Source organism: Polyodon spathula, chromosome 2 (assembly GCF_017654505.1).
Source record: "Polyodon spathula isolate WHYD16114869_AA chromosome 2, ASM1765450v1, whole genome shotgun sequence".
In the NCBI taxonomy this organism is placed as follows: domain Eukaryota; kingdom Metazoa; phylum Chordata; class Actinopteri; order Acipenseriformes; family Polyodontidae; genus Polyodon; species Polyodon spathula.
The window spans coordinates 84,419,784-84,437,370 of NC_054535.1; the positions used below are offsets into that span (position 1 = coordinate 84,419,784).

Genomic DNA, 17,587 nt, shown 5'->3' on the forward strand with positions numbered 1-17,587 from the left:
ACACCTTCCACTTCTTAATAATCACCTTGACCGTGCTCCAGGGGATATTCAAGGCCTTTGATATTTTTTTTTATACCCATCCCTGATCTGTCCCTTTCAACAACTTTGTCCTGGAGTTCTTTTGAAAGGGCCTTGGTGGTCATGGTTGAGTGTTTGCTTTGAAATGCACTACCCAGCAGAGGGAAGCTACAGGAACTGATGAGTTTATTCTGAAATCATGCGAATCACTACAATTTAACACAGGTGGAGGCCACTTAACTTGGTGTGTGATTTTGAAGGCGATTACCTACACCTGAGCTAATTTAGGATTGCTATTACAAGGGGGCTGGACACTTATCCAACCAAGCTATTTCAGTTTTTATTTTTAATTAATTTTCTACAGAGTTATAGAATACTTTTTTCACCTGAAAGTTGTGGGGTAGGATGCTTAAATAAATGAAAAAAAAAAAAAATTAAAGCATTTTAATTCCAGACTATAAGGCAACAAAAGGTGAAACTTTTGATGAAATGTGGTGTAGACTTTCTATAGGCACTGTGTGTGTTTGTATATATATATATATATATATATATATATATATATATATATATATATATATATATATATATATATATATATATATATATATATATATATAGATATAGAGAGAGAGAGAGAGAGAGAGAGAGAGAGAGAGAGAGAGAGAGAGAGAGAGAGAGAGAGAGAGAGAGAGAGAGAGACCATTTTAAATGTATTGTAAAACTGGGATAAAAGCAATAGCTAATATTTCTCTTTAAAATGCAGGCAACCAGCTAACTGGTTACAAACACAATTTATCCCAAACAGTCACATGCAGGTATACAGTATGTAAAATGCTTACATCTATAGTGCCAGCTGGAAAAACATACTAACTAATGATAAGGAAAGCTTTGAGTTCTTCACGCAGTATATCTGCTTATTTGTAGCGTCCAACACAAATTGACAAAATACAAAAACTACTGTACTGAATTTAAACATACACTACCTGTATATCAGCACCTCGTAAGCTATAAAAAGTTCATACAGTTTCATGATAGTAAAAGCATCTATACGATCTACAAAAGGCAGCAAATATTTTCTAATGTATTTATCTGGAAGGTAACATTAGGAAATATAGTAAAAGTTTATGACTGGATAAACCACTGGCGTTTACATTCTTCACAAACTCTGCTTCAGAACAGCTTTACAAACACGCACATTAAAATGACAGCCAGATTTACAGTGGTGAAAGCATATTCAAAATCAAGATAGTGCTGCAAGTAAAAGTTCATTTTCTATACATATCTGAGAAACTGGTGAAACTATATTCATTAAATCAATGGCATAATTTTAACAAATAATGCATACCATACCAAAAAAAAGTAGTTGCAGTCTTATTATTCACATTTGGGTGTACATTATTCTTTACATTTTCTTTTTTTTTTTTTTTTAATTTCAATTTACCTGTGCCAGTCATATTCCCTTTGGTATTACAGCAACTTATACATAAGCAAAGAATATGTTTTATATGACCATACTATGTCTGTTTAGGGGCATCATAGCTCTGAGTGAAACTATCCAACCTGTAGTAAGGGCATAATAGTAAAGGCAGACATTTCCAGTGCATGCACTATTAGCCACACTGAACCTGTTACAGCTCTAGTGGGAATTGTTTGCCTCTTATTAGATTTTCTACAGCAGTGCCATAAGTGATAAATGTACTGTTGTATTCACTGTCATGTTAATCAATGCTGCCAAAGTTTTGTTGACCTAACAGCAATCCATAAAGTGAGCTGCGTTTTCTGTCTCTCTATGACATCTCAGTCCACAGTGGGGCTATGAAGTCTGAAGCTTCTTCAAAAATGAACAGGGTTTGAAATACTGTCTACAAATTGAAATACTGTCTTTAAACTAGCCAATTGCTGTGATGCCTGTCCAAGAAATTGTCTAAAAACCACAGTTACTCAAATGGATCCAGTTTGATGGTTAAAATACTGGCAAATCGATAACTTCACGGATGATAGAACCTTGTCAAGAAAAGAACATGCAAGTGCCTTCAAAAGGAAACGCTCATTTCCAAAAGTTACTGCTTTCAGACATTAAGCAAGAAACGCGAAGAAAAATAGGTTGGTACAGAACAGCAATGCAAAATGAGGCAACCAGTGAACAGTCCTATAAAACAAATTGCTGCCACACTTTCACAAGCAATAATGGTCTCATGAAATATGAATTGCAATTGATTTTTCTCCTTAAGGTTATTCCCCAGCATGTTTTATGTACCCCATGCATTTATTTGGACAGAAACACTTTTTTTTTTTGCAGCAAGAAGAAAGAAATGTAATCTTTCTGCAATCACAAGTAATTCATTGTGGATTCTCTTCGGTGACACCTTTCTTACCCACCCAGCCAAACCAGGAACGGTTTGATAAAGGCACAGAATAGTACAATTACTGAACCAGGCAACACAACCTGCCCAGCAAATACTGATTAACCTTTTTCATGCCGATGACAAATGAATCGCATCAACTCTGCAAGACTGCATTCATCAATGCCATTCTGCTGTAAATTTCCAATTTTTCTGAAAAATTACATGTTCGTACTAATCAAACAGACCTCACCACTTTAACGTATAATAGACTTTATATTAAGTCATCTCTTAACCTCTTTCCATTCTGGTTAACCTGTGTGGCAGGGACGGGTTAATGTCTCTGCCAGCAATCACAGGTGTGGCCACTCTCCAGTTAGTGTGAATTGGTGCTAATTAGGGAGTGGCCATCTGCATAAAAACAGTCAGAAATCCTCTATCTGGGAGAGGAGTAGGTGAGTGTTCAGTGTTGCTAGGATAGAGATATGTATGTTCAGTGAAGGTGAATCCCCAGCCTGACATCGTGTTTGTGTTTTGTTAAACCTTTAATTTTGGTTCTTTTGCCCTTTTTGTTCATGACTTGTTTTGTTTAAGTGCTAAAACACACATTTAATAAACTGCAGCTGTCTTGCCTTCGAGTCTCTTTCTTGCCGCAACTCTGCTACACTCTCTATTGAGAAGACCAAATAAAATTATATTCGTCCACAATAGGTACCGGTATTTGTTGGTAAATTTCAGTTGTGCTAGGGAAACAAATGGCAAGATCCAAGATTTCTGGAATACATGACAAAATGGAGTAAAAATAGCTCCACGGTCCTGCATTTGCTACACCTGGATTAAGTATGTCTTACAGTATTTGAACAAGGTGGTCATAAAGTCAGTAGGTAAAAAAAAAAAAAAAAAAAACATTTACTGCAGAGCCATTCAACTTGGCAACTGAAAGCACCAAATAATGGACATCAATTTTCTGTTATCACTGCCATGGGTCATAGAGGCCTGCCCCTGACATCATGTGAAAGACTATCTATATATATATATATATATATATATATATATATATATATATATATATATATATATATTATATATATTTTTTTTTTAATTATTATTATTTGCCCAGTTCAAATGTCGCATCACACTTCCTCACCTAGATGACTGAAGATCAACAGGCAACCTTTGTTCCCACTGTCAAGGCAATCGTCTCTTACCTGCCTGGATTTGTGGGGCTCCTGTCCAGTAAGTGTGGCTGAAGTGTGAGGAGTTGCCCTGCTATTTTTCATCCCTAATTTACAGTATGCAGGATTCAAGGGAGCGAGCGTTTAGATATAATTCACCCTGCACTGAACACAAAACTGCCTTTGCTCGATGAGTCACTGGGACCGTCAACTTTCACTGTATTGAATTGTTCTAGTGACGGACTGACTGACTTACACAGCTACTGCAGTGCATGCATGTAAAGGGTCACTGTACAGTCCATGTGCATTTACAGTATATAATAGTAGTGTAGGTATTTAGGTAAGTAAACCATTTCTTGTATAGAAGTATGTCTATTATATTTTGTCCAGATTTGAACACTTTTTTTAACAAAACAGGAGGGGTAAATGACTGAATCATGCAAATATATGCAAGCAACCCCCCCCAATAAATTTTATATATGTTTAATAATAATAATAATAATATATAATTGTTATCTGTCCTAAATTACTCAAAGTGACCCAGTGTACCATGGTGTACAAAGTGAATAATTCAGCTAACAGCACTTTATAAGAATCTACTTCCCAATGCATACTGAGTGAAAGCAAGGACCAGACAGAACACCAATGAAAACATTTCATATCATGCTCTTCCTGCCCAATCACTTTGTCAACTGGTACATCACATCACTTGTGCAGAAATTCAAGAGCGGACATATGCTTTTTAGGATGGAAGATTATTGGTTTTTGGGAATGTCTGGGTACATCAATGTATTCAGTTTCGATCTACTTAGCCAATATTTGTACTCTGTCATTTTCCTGGGTTGTTGCAGTTGCTTAGTGCAATGTAGCACTGAATATCATTTTCCCCACTAACACCCAACAGGCACATTCACCACATATTATTAACCCCCATTTCTTATTAAACTGGTCTGCTACAACAACTACTTTCTTCCTACTGTACAACAAACTGGACCAATAATAATTATGTAACTCCATGGGTTAGGGTGACATGATAAACCACAAGAGCAAAGCAATACTGTAACTTGCAATAAGGAATTCCAGCCTTACACAGAGAGCTGAATGTTTACATTAACTGCGGTTCTGACCCCAATTACCATTCTGAATATAACACTTGGAATAATGGTTCACCTTTAATAATAATAATAATAATAATAATAATAATAATAATAATAATAATAATAATAATTTTAGATCTTTGTGCCCCTGCATAATAAAATAATAAACTGGAACATGGAAAAAGCATATGCAGTGGCTAACTGCACTGTAGTCCTGAGCCACTCCATTAAAGTAATAAGCTTACAGACAATAGTCCAATAGTTTGTATTAGTAGTCGTAGTAGTAGTTTTCCTGACCTTCACATTCAATTCAGAATTAATTGCATGCAATTAATCTACTCCACTATTTGAAAGCTTATTTATCAGATAGGAAAAGGTTGAATTAATGGGGCTTACTAGTTCGGGGTTCTTTTTAATTAGAAACACCACATCGTTTGGCACATTCTCTGCTCTTGCAATTAAGACCAATTTGGATTTTTTTTTTTTTTTTTTTTGTTGTCTACTTGATTAAATTTCGGAAGAGCTAGACAATATTGTGTAACAGTATTGGTCAGAATAAAAAAAAAACAACAAAAAAAAAACAGCCAAATTACTTACTGTGAGAAATGTTAAACAACGATCAATGGCCTTGTTCTTTTACATTTGTTCCACTATATCTAAGCAGTTAACAGGAGAATGCTGCTTCTACACCTATCTTTATACTGCAAGGGTTTCTGCAAACATACTAAATCCACACAAGAAGGAATTATTTTTCTTGATTAAGTACCCCATGTCCCCTGAGGGACAAAACAAAGCAAACAATTAATCTTTTCCTTTTGGTTCTCAGAATCACCGACATTACTTAAGTGCTGGAGCTTGCTGCCTGTAGCAGGTAGCCCACAGTAATTAGACTTGGCCTGAAAATGAATGGTCTCCAGTCAGTTCCTAATCTGCTGAGAGTTTCCACTTGATGGCAAGGTTACACTGGTAATAGCCCCTGCTCTGAAAATATTGTTAAAAATTACTGAACAACCTTCACATAATTAACAAGGTCTGGGGTTGTATATATACAAAGTAATTGGAAAGAACTAGCAGGAGAAATATACATTAATCTCAACTAATAACTAAGTGCTTAATCAAATTAAGCATATGGGGGGGAGGGGGGTGTCACCATTCATGGTTGACTTAGCTGCTAGAACCTCATTTAAAAAAAGGTTTAATTTCTCCTGTGTGTGTTCCCGTTGTTGATAAAACTGCAAACACAAAAGGGTTGTAGAATAAAAATGAATAGCACTTTTCTGTATGTCACGAGAGATTTGACAATGTTCTTAAAACATCCAGTTTGAAATGCAGTGTATTGACTAAATAAAAAGCTAACACAAATAAAATCCAATTCAGTGATTTCTTTCTTCTTTCATAATGCACAGCTGCTGCTTTAAATGATACCAACACATCTATTCTCGCAGATGTTCAGTCTACGTATATTAAAATACAGATTTCTTGCTCAGATTTGGGCAAATACAAATATCAAGTAGTTTTAAAGTGCAAATTATAATTATAAAATATTACTGAAACTAGTACACTAAATGTAGTTAGTTGGAGGTTTTGAAATTAATAAACGAATTATGCTATTTTGGTCTTAAATCTATATGTGAATATATCAGCATTACAAAGCAATGTCCTGTTGTATGGAGCAAATGAATGCTGCTATGAAAACATTTACTTTCTAGTACAGATTTTATATTAAAACATGAAATTTAAAAAAAAATGACTCTTGTACTTAAAGCTGTAAAACAAAACGGATGGAAAGACTTCACAACCAGAAGACATTTTAAACTGACGCGCTACAATGAATTGAAAATGTTTAGTTTCTGTTACTCAGTTTTTCCTTCACCTATTACAGACAAACTTGCCGACAATTAATCTGTGTTTATTGTATTATTAATAATGGTTAAGCAGTGTTGCTCTCAATCAACTTTACTTCAATGCAGGACCACCAGTGCCAGTTCATGAAACTACTGATAAAAAACAGACGCTGCATATTGTCCTACATTCCCTTGCTTGCTCCAAAAACTTGTAGACTCTGGAGAATGTGAACACAGCTGATAGAAACAATGATGGATTTCAGTTATTAGCAGATCAAAAAGATGGATGGTATTCTGCTTTTCCCAATCAACATCATCATCTAGATCTATTTAAAAGATACTGTGTGCGCTAATAAACTTAGTTAAGGCTTTGATAAAAATCGGAGCAGAATAATCTTCAGCATTACACTGCATCTGTATCGATCAATAAAATCACTTGTACCGGTGAAAGCCCTGGTAAGTACTGACAATCCCAGCCATTAATATTATTTAACACAGTGTTCACAGACTAATGAGGAAGCAAAAACAGTCTGTCTTTCTCTAGATTTAGCATGTAATCTCTCCACCACCTCCTTCATTTTAACAAAACCTAAAAGAGGACAAACTGAATGATGGTATTCTATCTCTTGTCTACTCTTCATGGGTAATTGTCTATATATGCACATCCAAAGCAATGTTACATATGTTTGTGTGTGTGTGTGTGTGTGTGTGTGTGTGTGTGTGTGTGTGTGTGTGTATATATATATATATATATATATATATATATATATATATATACTATTATAGATATGTACGTATATGTATATGTACTGTATATAGAGATATATATATATATATATATCTCTAATGTATGTTGTATTATATTTTGACAATTACTGAAATTTTCTTACGATTAAAAGTTGTGGACGAACACCTGCTGAAGACTCATAATATTATTAATATTATATATATATATATATATATATATATATATATATATATATATATATATATATATATATATATATATATACATACATACATACATACATACACACACACACACAAACTATATGCATTTAAAAATTGATCCAGGATTGTTCAGTTTTTTTTATTTTTAAATATATATTTCTTTGCACTATGTGTAATTTTACTTCTGTGTGGTAACTTCCTTTCTTGAAATAAGCACACATTTTACCAGTTACCTGTCACTGCAATCAGTAGCCAAGGAAAATGATATGTCCTCTCTGCCACTTCATCTAAATGTGCACTTACCATATGAAAACTTATTTATTGCATTTTCTAAACAAACAACAATATTCTGTGCAGCTGTTTAATTATAAAAGTAAATAATAATTAGTGCAGACAATAGCATAATGTAACAAATAAAGTGAAAATTAAAAATAAAAAATATAATGCAATATATTTTAAATGTGTGAAGACTGGCTGTTTTGGCGCTCCTAACAGCAAACACTAACCATCACTGGCGGCTCGTTGGAGGAGGCACTGCCTACTCGATCATTTTAAAATAGATCCGTTCTTATTTATATGTAATATGAGGCATACTTATTTTACAGGGAGGTATCCACTCCATCCAAACACCGCTGTACATTCAGAGGAGGCAAATACAATCTTGCCTCATCTACAGTTAAGCACATCTATTAGCCAATCACATTCTTCCATTTCTTCAAGATGGCTACCATGGAACATGTGAAGTAAGGCTGTCTAAAATAATAGCCAAAGGCAGCATGCTTCCCCATCCACTTCTGCCACCCCACACTGATGACCTCAGCCACTGACACTGATGAGAGTGAAAGGAGAGAGGAGCCGGTTGTAACGAAGGATGTAGTACCAGCGAAAGCAAATACAGAAGTTTGATTTATTTAATTTTCAATAAATGTTTTTAATTATAATTAAAAATTAGTGTTTGTTTGTTTTTGGTATTACTTTTTGGGAGCAGGTTTTCCCCATCAGCTACTTTTGCTTCAAGAGATATAGCTGAGTAATGTACCTTGCTCCAGAATTAGAGTTTGTGTGAACTGCTTCTTTTATTAAATAGATACGTTTCGTATGTACAGAACGGTATCTCATTATTGTGTTGGACATTTACTAAGTTTATCAAATGAAGTCGATAGTGTCTGCTTGATTTTTGTCTGCCTTCCTCCTGCTTGAACAACTTTGTTTAGGACATATTTTATGCAAAGTATGCTAAAGTGGCGTGGTCTTGAAATCTAAATGCTTGCAACTAAGATACTATAAAACTTGTAGTACTGCCGTGAAAGGCAAGCACCAGTGAGCAAATGCTCTAAGTTGCAGTCTTTTTTCTTCACTCTGAGAAATTGTGAAATATGGGGTGTACCTTGAGTATACCTTGAGCCATTTTTCAAGATTTCATTTTACCGCATCGTTTTTTATACCACACTCAGGTAGAGAAGATTAATCGATCAATACTTCTTTTTAATTTATCAAAGCCCATAGGTGTGATAAAATATGTAAAACCCTGAGTTTAAACTGTTTCTAAATGCAGCAGCTAGTGATAACAGTCTTTTGGTAGGTTATCCATACACGCTAGACTGATAAGGATATTTTCCCATCGTAAAAGCACAGCAGATTGAAGCATAGTGAAAGCACAGAAAAGCACTGTAAAGCAGAGGAAGATATGGTAAATCATACTAATACATGGAAAATCTTTTTTTTAAGAACCAAAAGGGCTCAAATTTAATTCCTCATTAAAATTACCAGAAATATCGCAATAGTCTACCCAAAAGCCGTCATTAAAATGAGTACACTGAATATTAAAAAAGTTATTTCGTGAAAGTGCTGACAAATTGTGTATGTAATGTTTACTTGTGTCAATAATTAAATAATATTACAATCATTTAAAAGTCTCAAATTAAATGTGGGGTATGTTGCTCTGATTGGGTACAGAGTAAGGCCTCCAGTTATGTACAATAGGTGTGGCTTCTTCTAAAACTGCCTGATATTCAAGTAATATGTGAGGGATAAACAGCAATGAGAGTTGAAGTGGTAAAAACAATTCACTGTTTCTAGTGCTGTTAGGCACAAGATACTGTGGATTATTTTCCTATCGATTCAACATAGTTGTTTCTGCCACTTCTGCCAAAACGTTTCTTCCTTATTGATACTTGTTTGATAATGAGATTCAATTGATTTTTAATTTGATCATTCGATTTGGTTTTTGCTCTTTTGTAACACTTAGATCAAAACAGTCTTTGTCTCTCATACTGTGGGGGTATTATCCTTCCTCCGAGTTTGAAATCCCAGTTACACAGACAAAAGGTGTCTGTGGTAAATGAAGACAGTTACAAGGACTTTAATTTAGATGTAGAACGTGACAGTGGCATTAGAAAAATAAAAATGCGAGAAACAAATGAATGTGAGCCAGGAATGGAAAGTAAAGATATTGATCATTTTGCCAAACCTAAAACAGATGAAGACCTAAATATCATTGCCAGCAATTGGTTTTTGATATGTACTCAGGCAAATTGTAACGCCCATGTACTTGATGGAGATTTACTAAGTGATGATGAAACTGCTGTTGTTGCTAAACCTGTCCAGAAGATAGTGAAATGAGAATTAGAAGGGAGTGTGTATGTGGAAATTAATTTGTAATTATGAAAAAAAAAAATTAATATATATAATTGTATTACTTTGAGCAAAATACTACCATTAACTAATTTTTGAAATTATTTTTGGGAAATAAAATGGTATTCGCTTTTCTGTTGAATTGTTCTTACTTTTTTATTTTATTTTTTTTTTTTAAAGACCCACAGCATACAAGCCAGTCTTCTCTGCATTCGTGGTTATAGATATTTTAACCTCATCTCATTTCATCTCAATGACAGAGGACAGAATCCGTAACGGTAGTGCATCGCTCAACACTGCCCCATTACACATGCACAGGACAACATCTATACACAATATGATGTACTGGAATATTGACAAACCTTTAAAAGGTTGGTTTCTCATACAGTATGCGATTTATATGAAGACACACGATCTTTACCAGCATCATCTCTTCATTTCTTTGCTTTGTATTAGGTACTGTTCTTTAAATACCTAATAGCAATTAACAGAACACTGGAAAGTGAACCGTCACAGAAGCCGTTTCAAGAGCTTAGAATTGTGATACCGTGACAGTGACAGAGATCGGCTATTATCTCCTCACAGTCTTTATGTCAGAATTTGTGGCACCAGTAGTCTGTGCTGTAAAGGTGTAGTGCCCATGATGTGGTAAATCAATACATCTTTCTGAATTCACAGACATCTGTCATGGACAACAAAAAAGGTAATACTGAACACTTTATAAATTAACAAAAGCACTGGAGGAGCAAAGCAGCAGTGAAGACAGTAAAGACCTTAACTGTTTTACAAGAGAGGAGTCAATAATGTATTATTATTATTATTATTATTATTATTATTATTATTATTATTATTATTATTATTATTAATAATAATAATAATAATAATAATAATAATAATAATAATAATAATAATAAATGTATTACAAGGCTGATATTCTGCAATGGATGGAAAACAAACTATTGAATTTAGATATACATTTTGTACGTTTTGTACATACATCTTGACTGTTGATAATAAAGCATAACAGCTCATTATTGGAACTGACATGCTTAATATGCGATATGTTTACTTTTATAATGATGCACAAAGAAAACCTTTTTGTTTTTGTAAGTTGTAACATGAACAACAGCTAACACATACAGCAGGACTAAACCCTGCCATCGAGGGCATGCATTTGTAACAACTGCAAATAGCAGAAAAGATGTTACTTCTTGTACTTTTTCGGAGGGGAACTTAAATACTGAGTATTATACGGACATTTGTATTTTTATGGATTTTGGAAAGTACTGCATTATGAAAGAAATCTCAGACTAAACATTCACTGTGTAAATAATTTCCTGTTTCACTACACACATTCCAGTACATTAATAAAGCAATGGTTTAAAGCACCACTGGGTCCTCAAAAGAGCTCTGCAATATGTCTTCTCACTAAGCAGAGCCGGTACACCAGAGTGTAACATTACCCCGTCCCCCTGAGACACTTTACTGATGTGTTTGAAATCCATGGGGTGCAGGGTGTTTCAGGGGGACATGCAAAGATTACACTTTGGTGTACCAGCTGTACTTAGAGAGAAGACATGTTGGATAGCCCTATAGAGGCCACAAGGGAGGGGGGATTTTGAGTGTAGTGATAGCTGAAACAAAAAATGATATACAGAGGGCACTGAATGATCGTTCGTGGTATATGGTTTTTGTTCTCACAGGAGGACGTCCCAGTAAACCGCGAGCACTGACAGGTGTGAAAGGTTAATGCAAGGACCTCCTCCATAGCAAATAAAAATGGTATACCACTAACAACAACTCAGTATTCTGTTCAAACCAACACAAATACTAATATATATATATATATATATATATATATATATATATATATATATATATATATATATATATATATATATATATATATACACACACACACAGTCGCTGGTAAGGGCCATGGGAATAAACAGGCAATAAGCATGGGTGGCATTGTACTGAGGGTTAAAAATAAATAAATAAAAACACACACACACACACACACACACACACACACACACACACACACACACACACACACACACACACACACACACACACACACACACACAACCTTCTATGTTTGCAATAAATTAAAACATTTTATTTAGTATGTTATACAATTACAGTATCTTCAGACCATTTTAACAAAATTGGAATCCTTTTTTTTTTTTAAACTACAGTACTAGCTCTTTACGCAACAGTATGTCAACTAGTGACTTTTTTTCTCATCTATATGAAACATACATGGTTACTTTTGAGGAACAGTTTATACTTTTAAAAAATTTAAATAAAAAATAAACATTCATTAAGTGTCAAATCACCCAAACAACAATTCCATAAAAACAAAGCATGCGATTTATTTATTTATTTATTTACCGTACTGGTCATTTGAACATTTGTGGCTCAACTGCATGCCTGCTGAATACTATCCCTCATTGAACGATGCCATCTATTTATTTCACAAAGCAAATTAAGTTCAACAGCATTCTTTTTTAAGCAGTTAAAAAAAAAAAGTTGAATATGTACAGGTAAACACTTTTATTAAACGAAAAGTAAAAAAAAAAAAAAAAAAAAAACTATTATGCTGTTTACAAAACCGATGCTTTAGTTTAAGTCAGCCTTCATTTGAGCAAAACTTGCATGTAAAACAAACACGCCTCTTACTGTACTTTTTTTTTGTGTGTGTTTTTAAAATCACTATATTATTTAAGGGATTACTTTACCTGCCAGATTATTTACTTTAATTTAAACAGACTGCTTCAACACAGATTCATTTCAAACCCTGTTTTTTGGCCTCTTCGCAGCCATTTTTCTAGATAGAACCTTGAGCTCAGTCTGTCAGTTTTCAGGAATTTAAATAATACACAGGCAGATCGGTAACTGGCATTTGGCTTAACACGTACTGAAGGAATCGGAGTCCAAATCAAATAAACAATACAGATAGGAAATTATTTCAGACATTTTAAAAGTTGTGTAAAACATGTATTAGTGGTAATATTGTTTGAACTACGGAAACGCAGCTCGATCCTGAATTTCAGCAGTACACCACTGCATTGGAATGTAAGCAAAGACACATTCGAAACTACTTCTGGTAAGCATGCTACTCCACTTATATTATTCCACTTAAGTGTAATAACAAAAATGTATCCCATGGTAGATATACCCACGCTTGTGGAATAAATAAAGTAATTCTAAACAACAAGAATAATCCACTGGTTAAAATAATGGATATTTCAGACCTATAACTAGTTGCTCTTTAAAACAACGCTGTATGAACTCTGAGAGTCATACTGCAGTACATTTCCGTCCCCCTTAAATGATCCAACAAAACTGTCACTTAATGGGAGTGCGTCTGTTGCTAATGGTTGCACTGGAAAGACGACCTAGGAAATTATGTCTACATGCCCGGTAACAGGTGCTCACTTTCAAGAAGATGAAGATATAGTACATACCAGATTACTATTTGTGTAATTTACATTTATCTTATATATCCGATATAGTACACTAGTAGCGATTGTAGTTTAGTTTCTAAACTGTAAAAGGTACATTTCTGGAAGTGGACCACTGAGATAAATACCGTACCCAGCTCATCTTTAAAACATATTTTGCTTTTGAATTCTTGAAGTTAAAAAGCTCTGTACCTGCAGGTATATTTCCAGTCCAAGTCTTCGGTGCTCCAGCACTTTGGGAACCCAGTTTCTCACATGCTTGGAGGGCATTTCAGGTGTTTTTATAAACTTCTTCAGCTATACACACACAAGAAAAACCCAGTCATTATTGTATTTGATCTAACTGTATACTATGTAATAATCTGACTCAAGATAATGTAAATAGCAGGTCAGGGGGGCAAAACAATTATGGAAATCAGGAATAAACTGAGTAGAGACTAACAAATGCCTATCATTGTACTATACTGTATCATTGTCTATTGGTAGTATAACATCCATTATAAACTGATGTTTAATTTCCGATACCAGTTTTGTAGTCAAATTTGGTTGTTTTACATTTCTCCCCCCCTTTGATTTTTGTCTGTGGGTTTTTTCTTTTCTTTTTCTAAACATTATATTAGCCCTTTTAGAGGGTCAAACAACAACCAGCAACTTCAACAGTAGCACTCCAACAGAGCCTGGATTCTGCACTACTCTGTAATATCTCATAATCCACTGTAATACATTGCTTTTACAGTGAACAATAATACCATTTCACCTTCAGTTTCTAAAACACATTTGTAATTTTTGTTGTGTGCATGTGAAAGCAATATATTTGATCGTTCCTTTTTTGTCAAAAGCATTCAAAAAACCATCATCACAGTTGCTGGGGATCATGACAGCCAGTAATGAATTGCTCCAGATGAATGAAGACAAAACCGAGACAATCTGAGTTTCCAGTAGAGCCGCGCTGCTTACAAGATAAATACTCTAAGGGTGCCACTTCAGCTGATGATTAACAATGCCTCTTGCTCTACGGACCTGGTTCCACAACCTTATAGGGCAGCCGGGGGGAGGATAAAACATGGTTACCTTTTTATGTAGTGAGTGGAATTCACTGTAGCGTTTCTCAATGGAGTGCTGTCTTCCACTCGTCAGCACGTCAATTTTAAATACCTGAAGAGGAGATTAAAATAAACATGAGGATTAGGTAGATGAAATCCCATCAGTTCCAGGCAATTACTTTCTGACATGTTAAGTTTGTGACAAAGATATATTTCATCCCTTTAATTACAGTAGCTGATCCCAAAAAAGAGAGTGAAAAAAACCACAGCAGAGGGCTCGGGAGACACTGGGAAGCAACACTGATTAATGGGAGCTGCTATTAAATGCTCTGCTAATAAGTTTGTTCAGCAAATACACAGAACTGCAATTAAGCTTCTTGCTTTCTGTATGGCCTTTATATCACCAGTTTTCATTTGTTGTCAAGACCCTTTATTCACGATAAAAACTCAAAATGTTAAATATATAACACATCGCTTCTTGAAAAACTACTGCTGTACAGTGAATTACTGAAACAACCTCACACACATGCAGCCTGATGACAGAAGTAGTATGTCTTCAGCAAGACAATAAATGCAAAAAGTGCATTCCAGGTTAATTTTGTCTTAACCTGCATATTCATCTCTGCCTGTTATATTATAGCACAGAAGAGAGGAGGCGGAGGTTCCTCTTCTAAACACAATGGGTTTGACAGTTTTTTGCTTCCTCCTATTCTTTCTTGTTCTCTTTGCACCGTTCCGCAGAAGGTTGAAAGGCCACAGTAAGGCTCTCTCCAGATGCACTAATTACTATCCACTGACATGACATTTCTGTGTTTTCAGGGTCACTGGGTCAGGATTCGAGAACAGATGACAAAGAAGACAGTGGAATGACCATAATGCACTGGGCCAACACAGATGAGACCTACTGTAGGCATTTTTATGTTTACGGATTTTACACAAATTTGATGGCTGCTCATGTTGAGAGAGTTGGGGCAATTATAATCCCCATGTATGCTGTACTACAAAAAACACTACTCTACAAAAAATGCACTTGACCTGACAAAGAATGTAGTTTTTTTTTTTTTTTTTTTTTTTTATATATACAGGAGGAATACATTTAATTTATTTTAGGTACATCATGTAGAGCCTTACAAATTCACCTTTATCATTATATGGATAATGAATCCGCACAAAATATACTGCACAGATATGGAAAATCAGGAACTTCTATGCTATCTCCTGTTTTTGGAAAGCTAATACACAATGTAAAATGATACGCACAAACAGTAAAAGCTTTTTTTCAAATACCAATCTAAACATTTCAGCAAGGGTTACTATTTGGACTAATGAACAGCTAAAGTGTAGAAGATCAGTAGTGAGATTATAATTGCATTGAAACGTACCCATCATGTTTCTTGTTAATGAACAATTTATGTTGCCATTATATGTATGTTTGAATAGAATAATAATAAAAAAAAAAAAAACAGTAGGGATAATGCACCTAATATGATTAATTAATTGCTGTGTAATACAATACACACATACACAGTGTCACTGGAACAATTTTTAAAGTGGGAGTGCTGAAAGTCATTGAACTAAAGTGTAACCCTTGTATATGTTGGAAGCCATGCAAAGCCAGGGGTGCTACCGGACCCCCAGCACCCTTAGTGCCAGCGCCCCAGCACGTACAGATAAACTCACATCCCAGGTAATGGGCTAGCTGCTTCCTTTACTGCCAAAACTAAAAAAAATAAGTGTGTGTGTGTGTGTATATATATATATATATATATATATATATATATATATATATATATATATATAGTGACGAATTTGCTGCCGTCTACCAGGATAATGACGTTGTGTGAAGTAGAATTTAGGAATAATTCCAAGCAAAAGCCGTATTTATAATGAAACACGCCGGGGCATGGCTTTATTTGAAAAACAAAACAACTGCACTGATGGTGCAAACAAAACAAAAGAAAGGCCTAAACCCTTTTTGGGTCTAACTAAACACGAAAGGTGTCCCTCTCTAAACGGGGACAGGCTACTCCTGTTTGCCCTGAATTACACACGCCTAAACTTATTTATTTTCTTTCTTACTTTCGTTTCTTTGTATTTCACTAAATCCACTGAGGCTCACAGCAAGTCCTCCTCACATTTCCCTTCCCCATAACTTCTCAACTTTACTACTTTTAACTGCCAGACAATTAGATAATTAAACAATGAAGTTACATTGGTGATCATTCCCAACATCAGTATGTTCCCCAGGTCTTAAAGCCTTCATACAACCTTTCATATATAATACATTTTTTTTGTTTCAACCACACTAAACATTTATTCTCTTAAACCCAAGTTTGTGGTTTAACCTAATAAATCAATCTGTGACAACCAATTGAAATTAATTTGTTAACTATAATTTTACTTTTAAACATATTACATTATCTCCCACTTTGATTACTACCCAGTTGGTTTATGTCGTCTTCAAACTTTATTTATTTATTTTTAAAACATCTCCACAGCCTTAACCCAGATGGAGTGTGCATTCTTTACACCCACGGCCCCACAGCTGCCCAAGTTTGCTCTGGAATGTACACTCCATCACAATATTTTTTTTATATATATATATATATATATATATATATATATATATATATATATATATATATATATATATATATATATGTGTGTGTGTGTGTGTGTGTGTGTGTGTGTGTGTGGTGTGGATGAGGCTATATTTGCATCCCGAGTCATTAAAAAAAAAGGGATAATACTGAAGTAGTGACGTCAAAATGGCATATTCCTCTAGAAGATTATACTTGACCTTTGACCCATATTTGATCCCTGTGCACCCCAACCACTTTCAAACCAAATATTTTATTTTAAATCACTCAACAACACCCACGCTTTGTGGTTTTTAGGCACTTAACAAATCTGTCTCTGTGAAGATTTACAATGATCCTCCACCAACAGGAGCACCAAACAAACAATCAAGACAAATAATCTTCGACTCTGACAGCGACTAAAAAATTAAATA

The 17,587-nt window shown here is 34.7% G+C and overlaps 1 protein-coding gene across 1 annotated transcript in view; it reads right to left on the bottom strand.

Annotated features, from left to right (window-relative positions):
• The window catches only part of LOC121302505 (sorting nexin-24-like), a 49,976-nt gene that overhangs the window by 9,938 nt on the left and 22,451 nt on the right, over nucleotides 1–17,587 (bottom strand). Inside the window, exons 2-3 of the mRNA XM_041232521.1 lie at nucleotides 14,603–14,686; nucleotides 13,724–13,828 (exon numbers count right to left, since the gene is read on the bottom strand). Coding sequence (XP_041088455.1) covers nucleotides 13,724–13,828; nucleotides 14,603–14,686 — 189 coding nt within the window. The remainder of the gene's footprint in view (nucleotides 1–13,723; nucleotides 13,829–14,602; nucleotides 14,687–17,587) is intronic.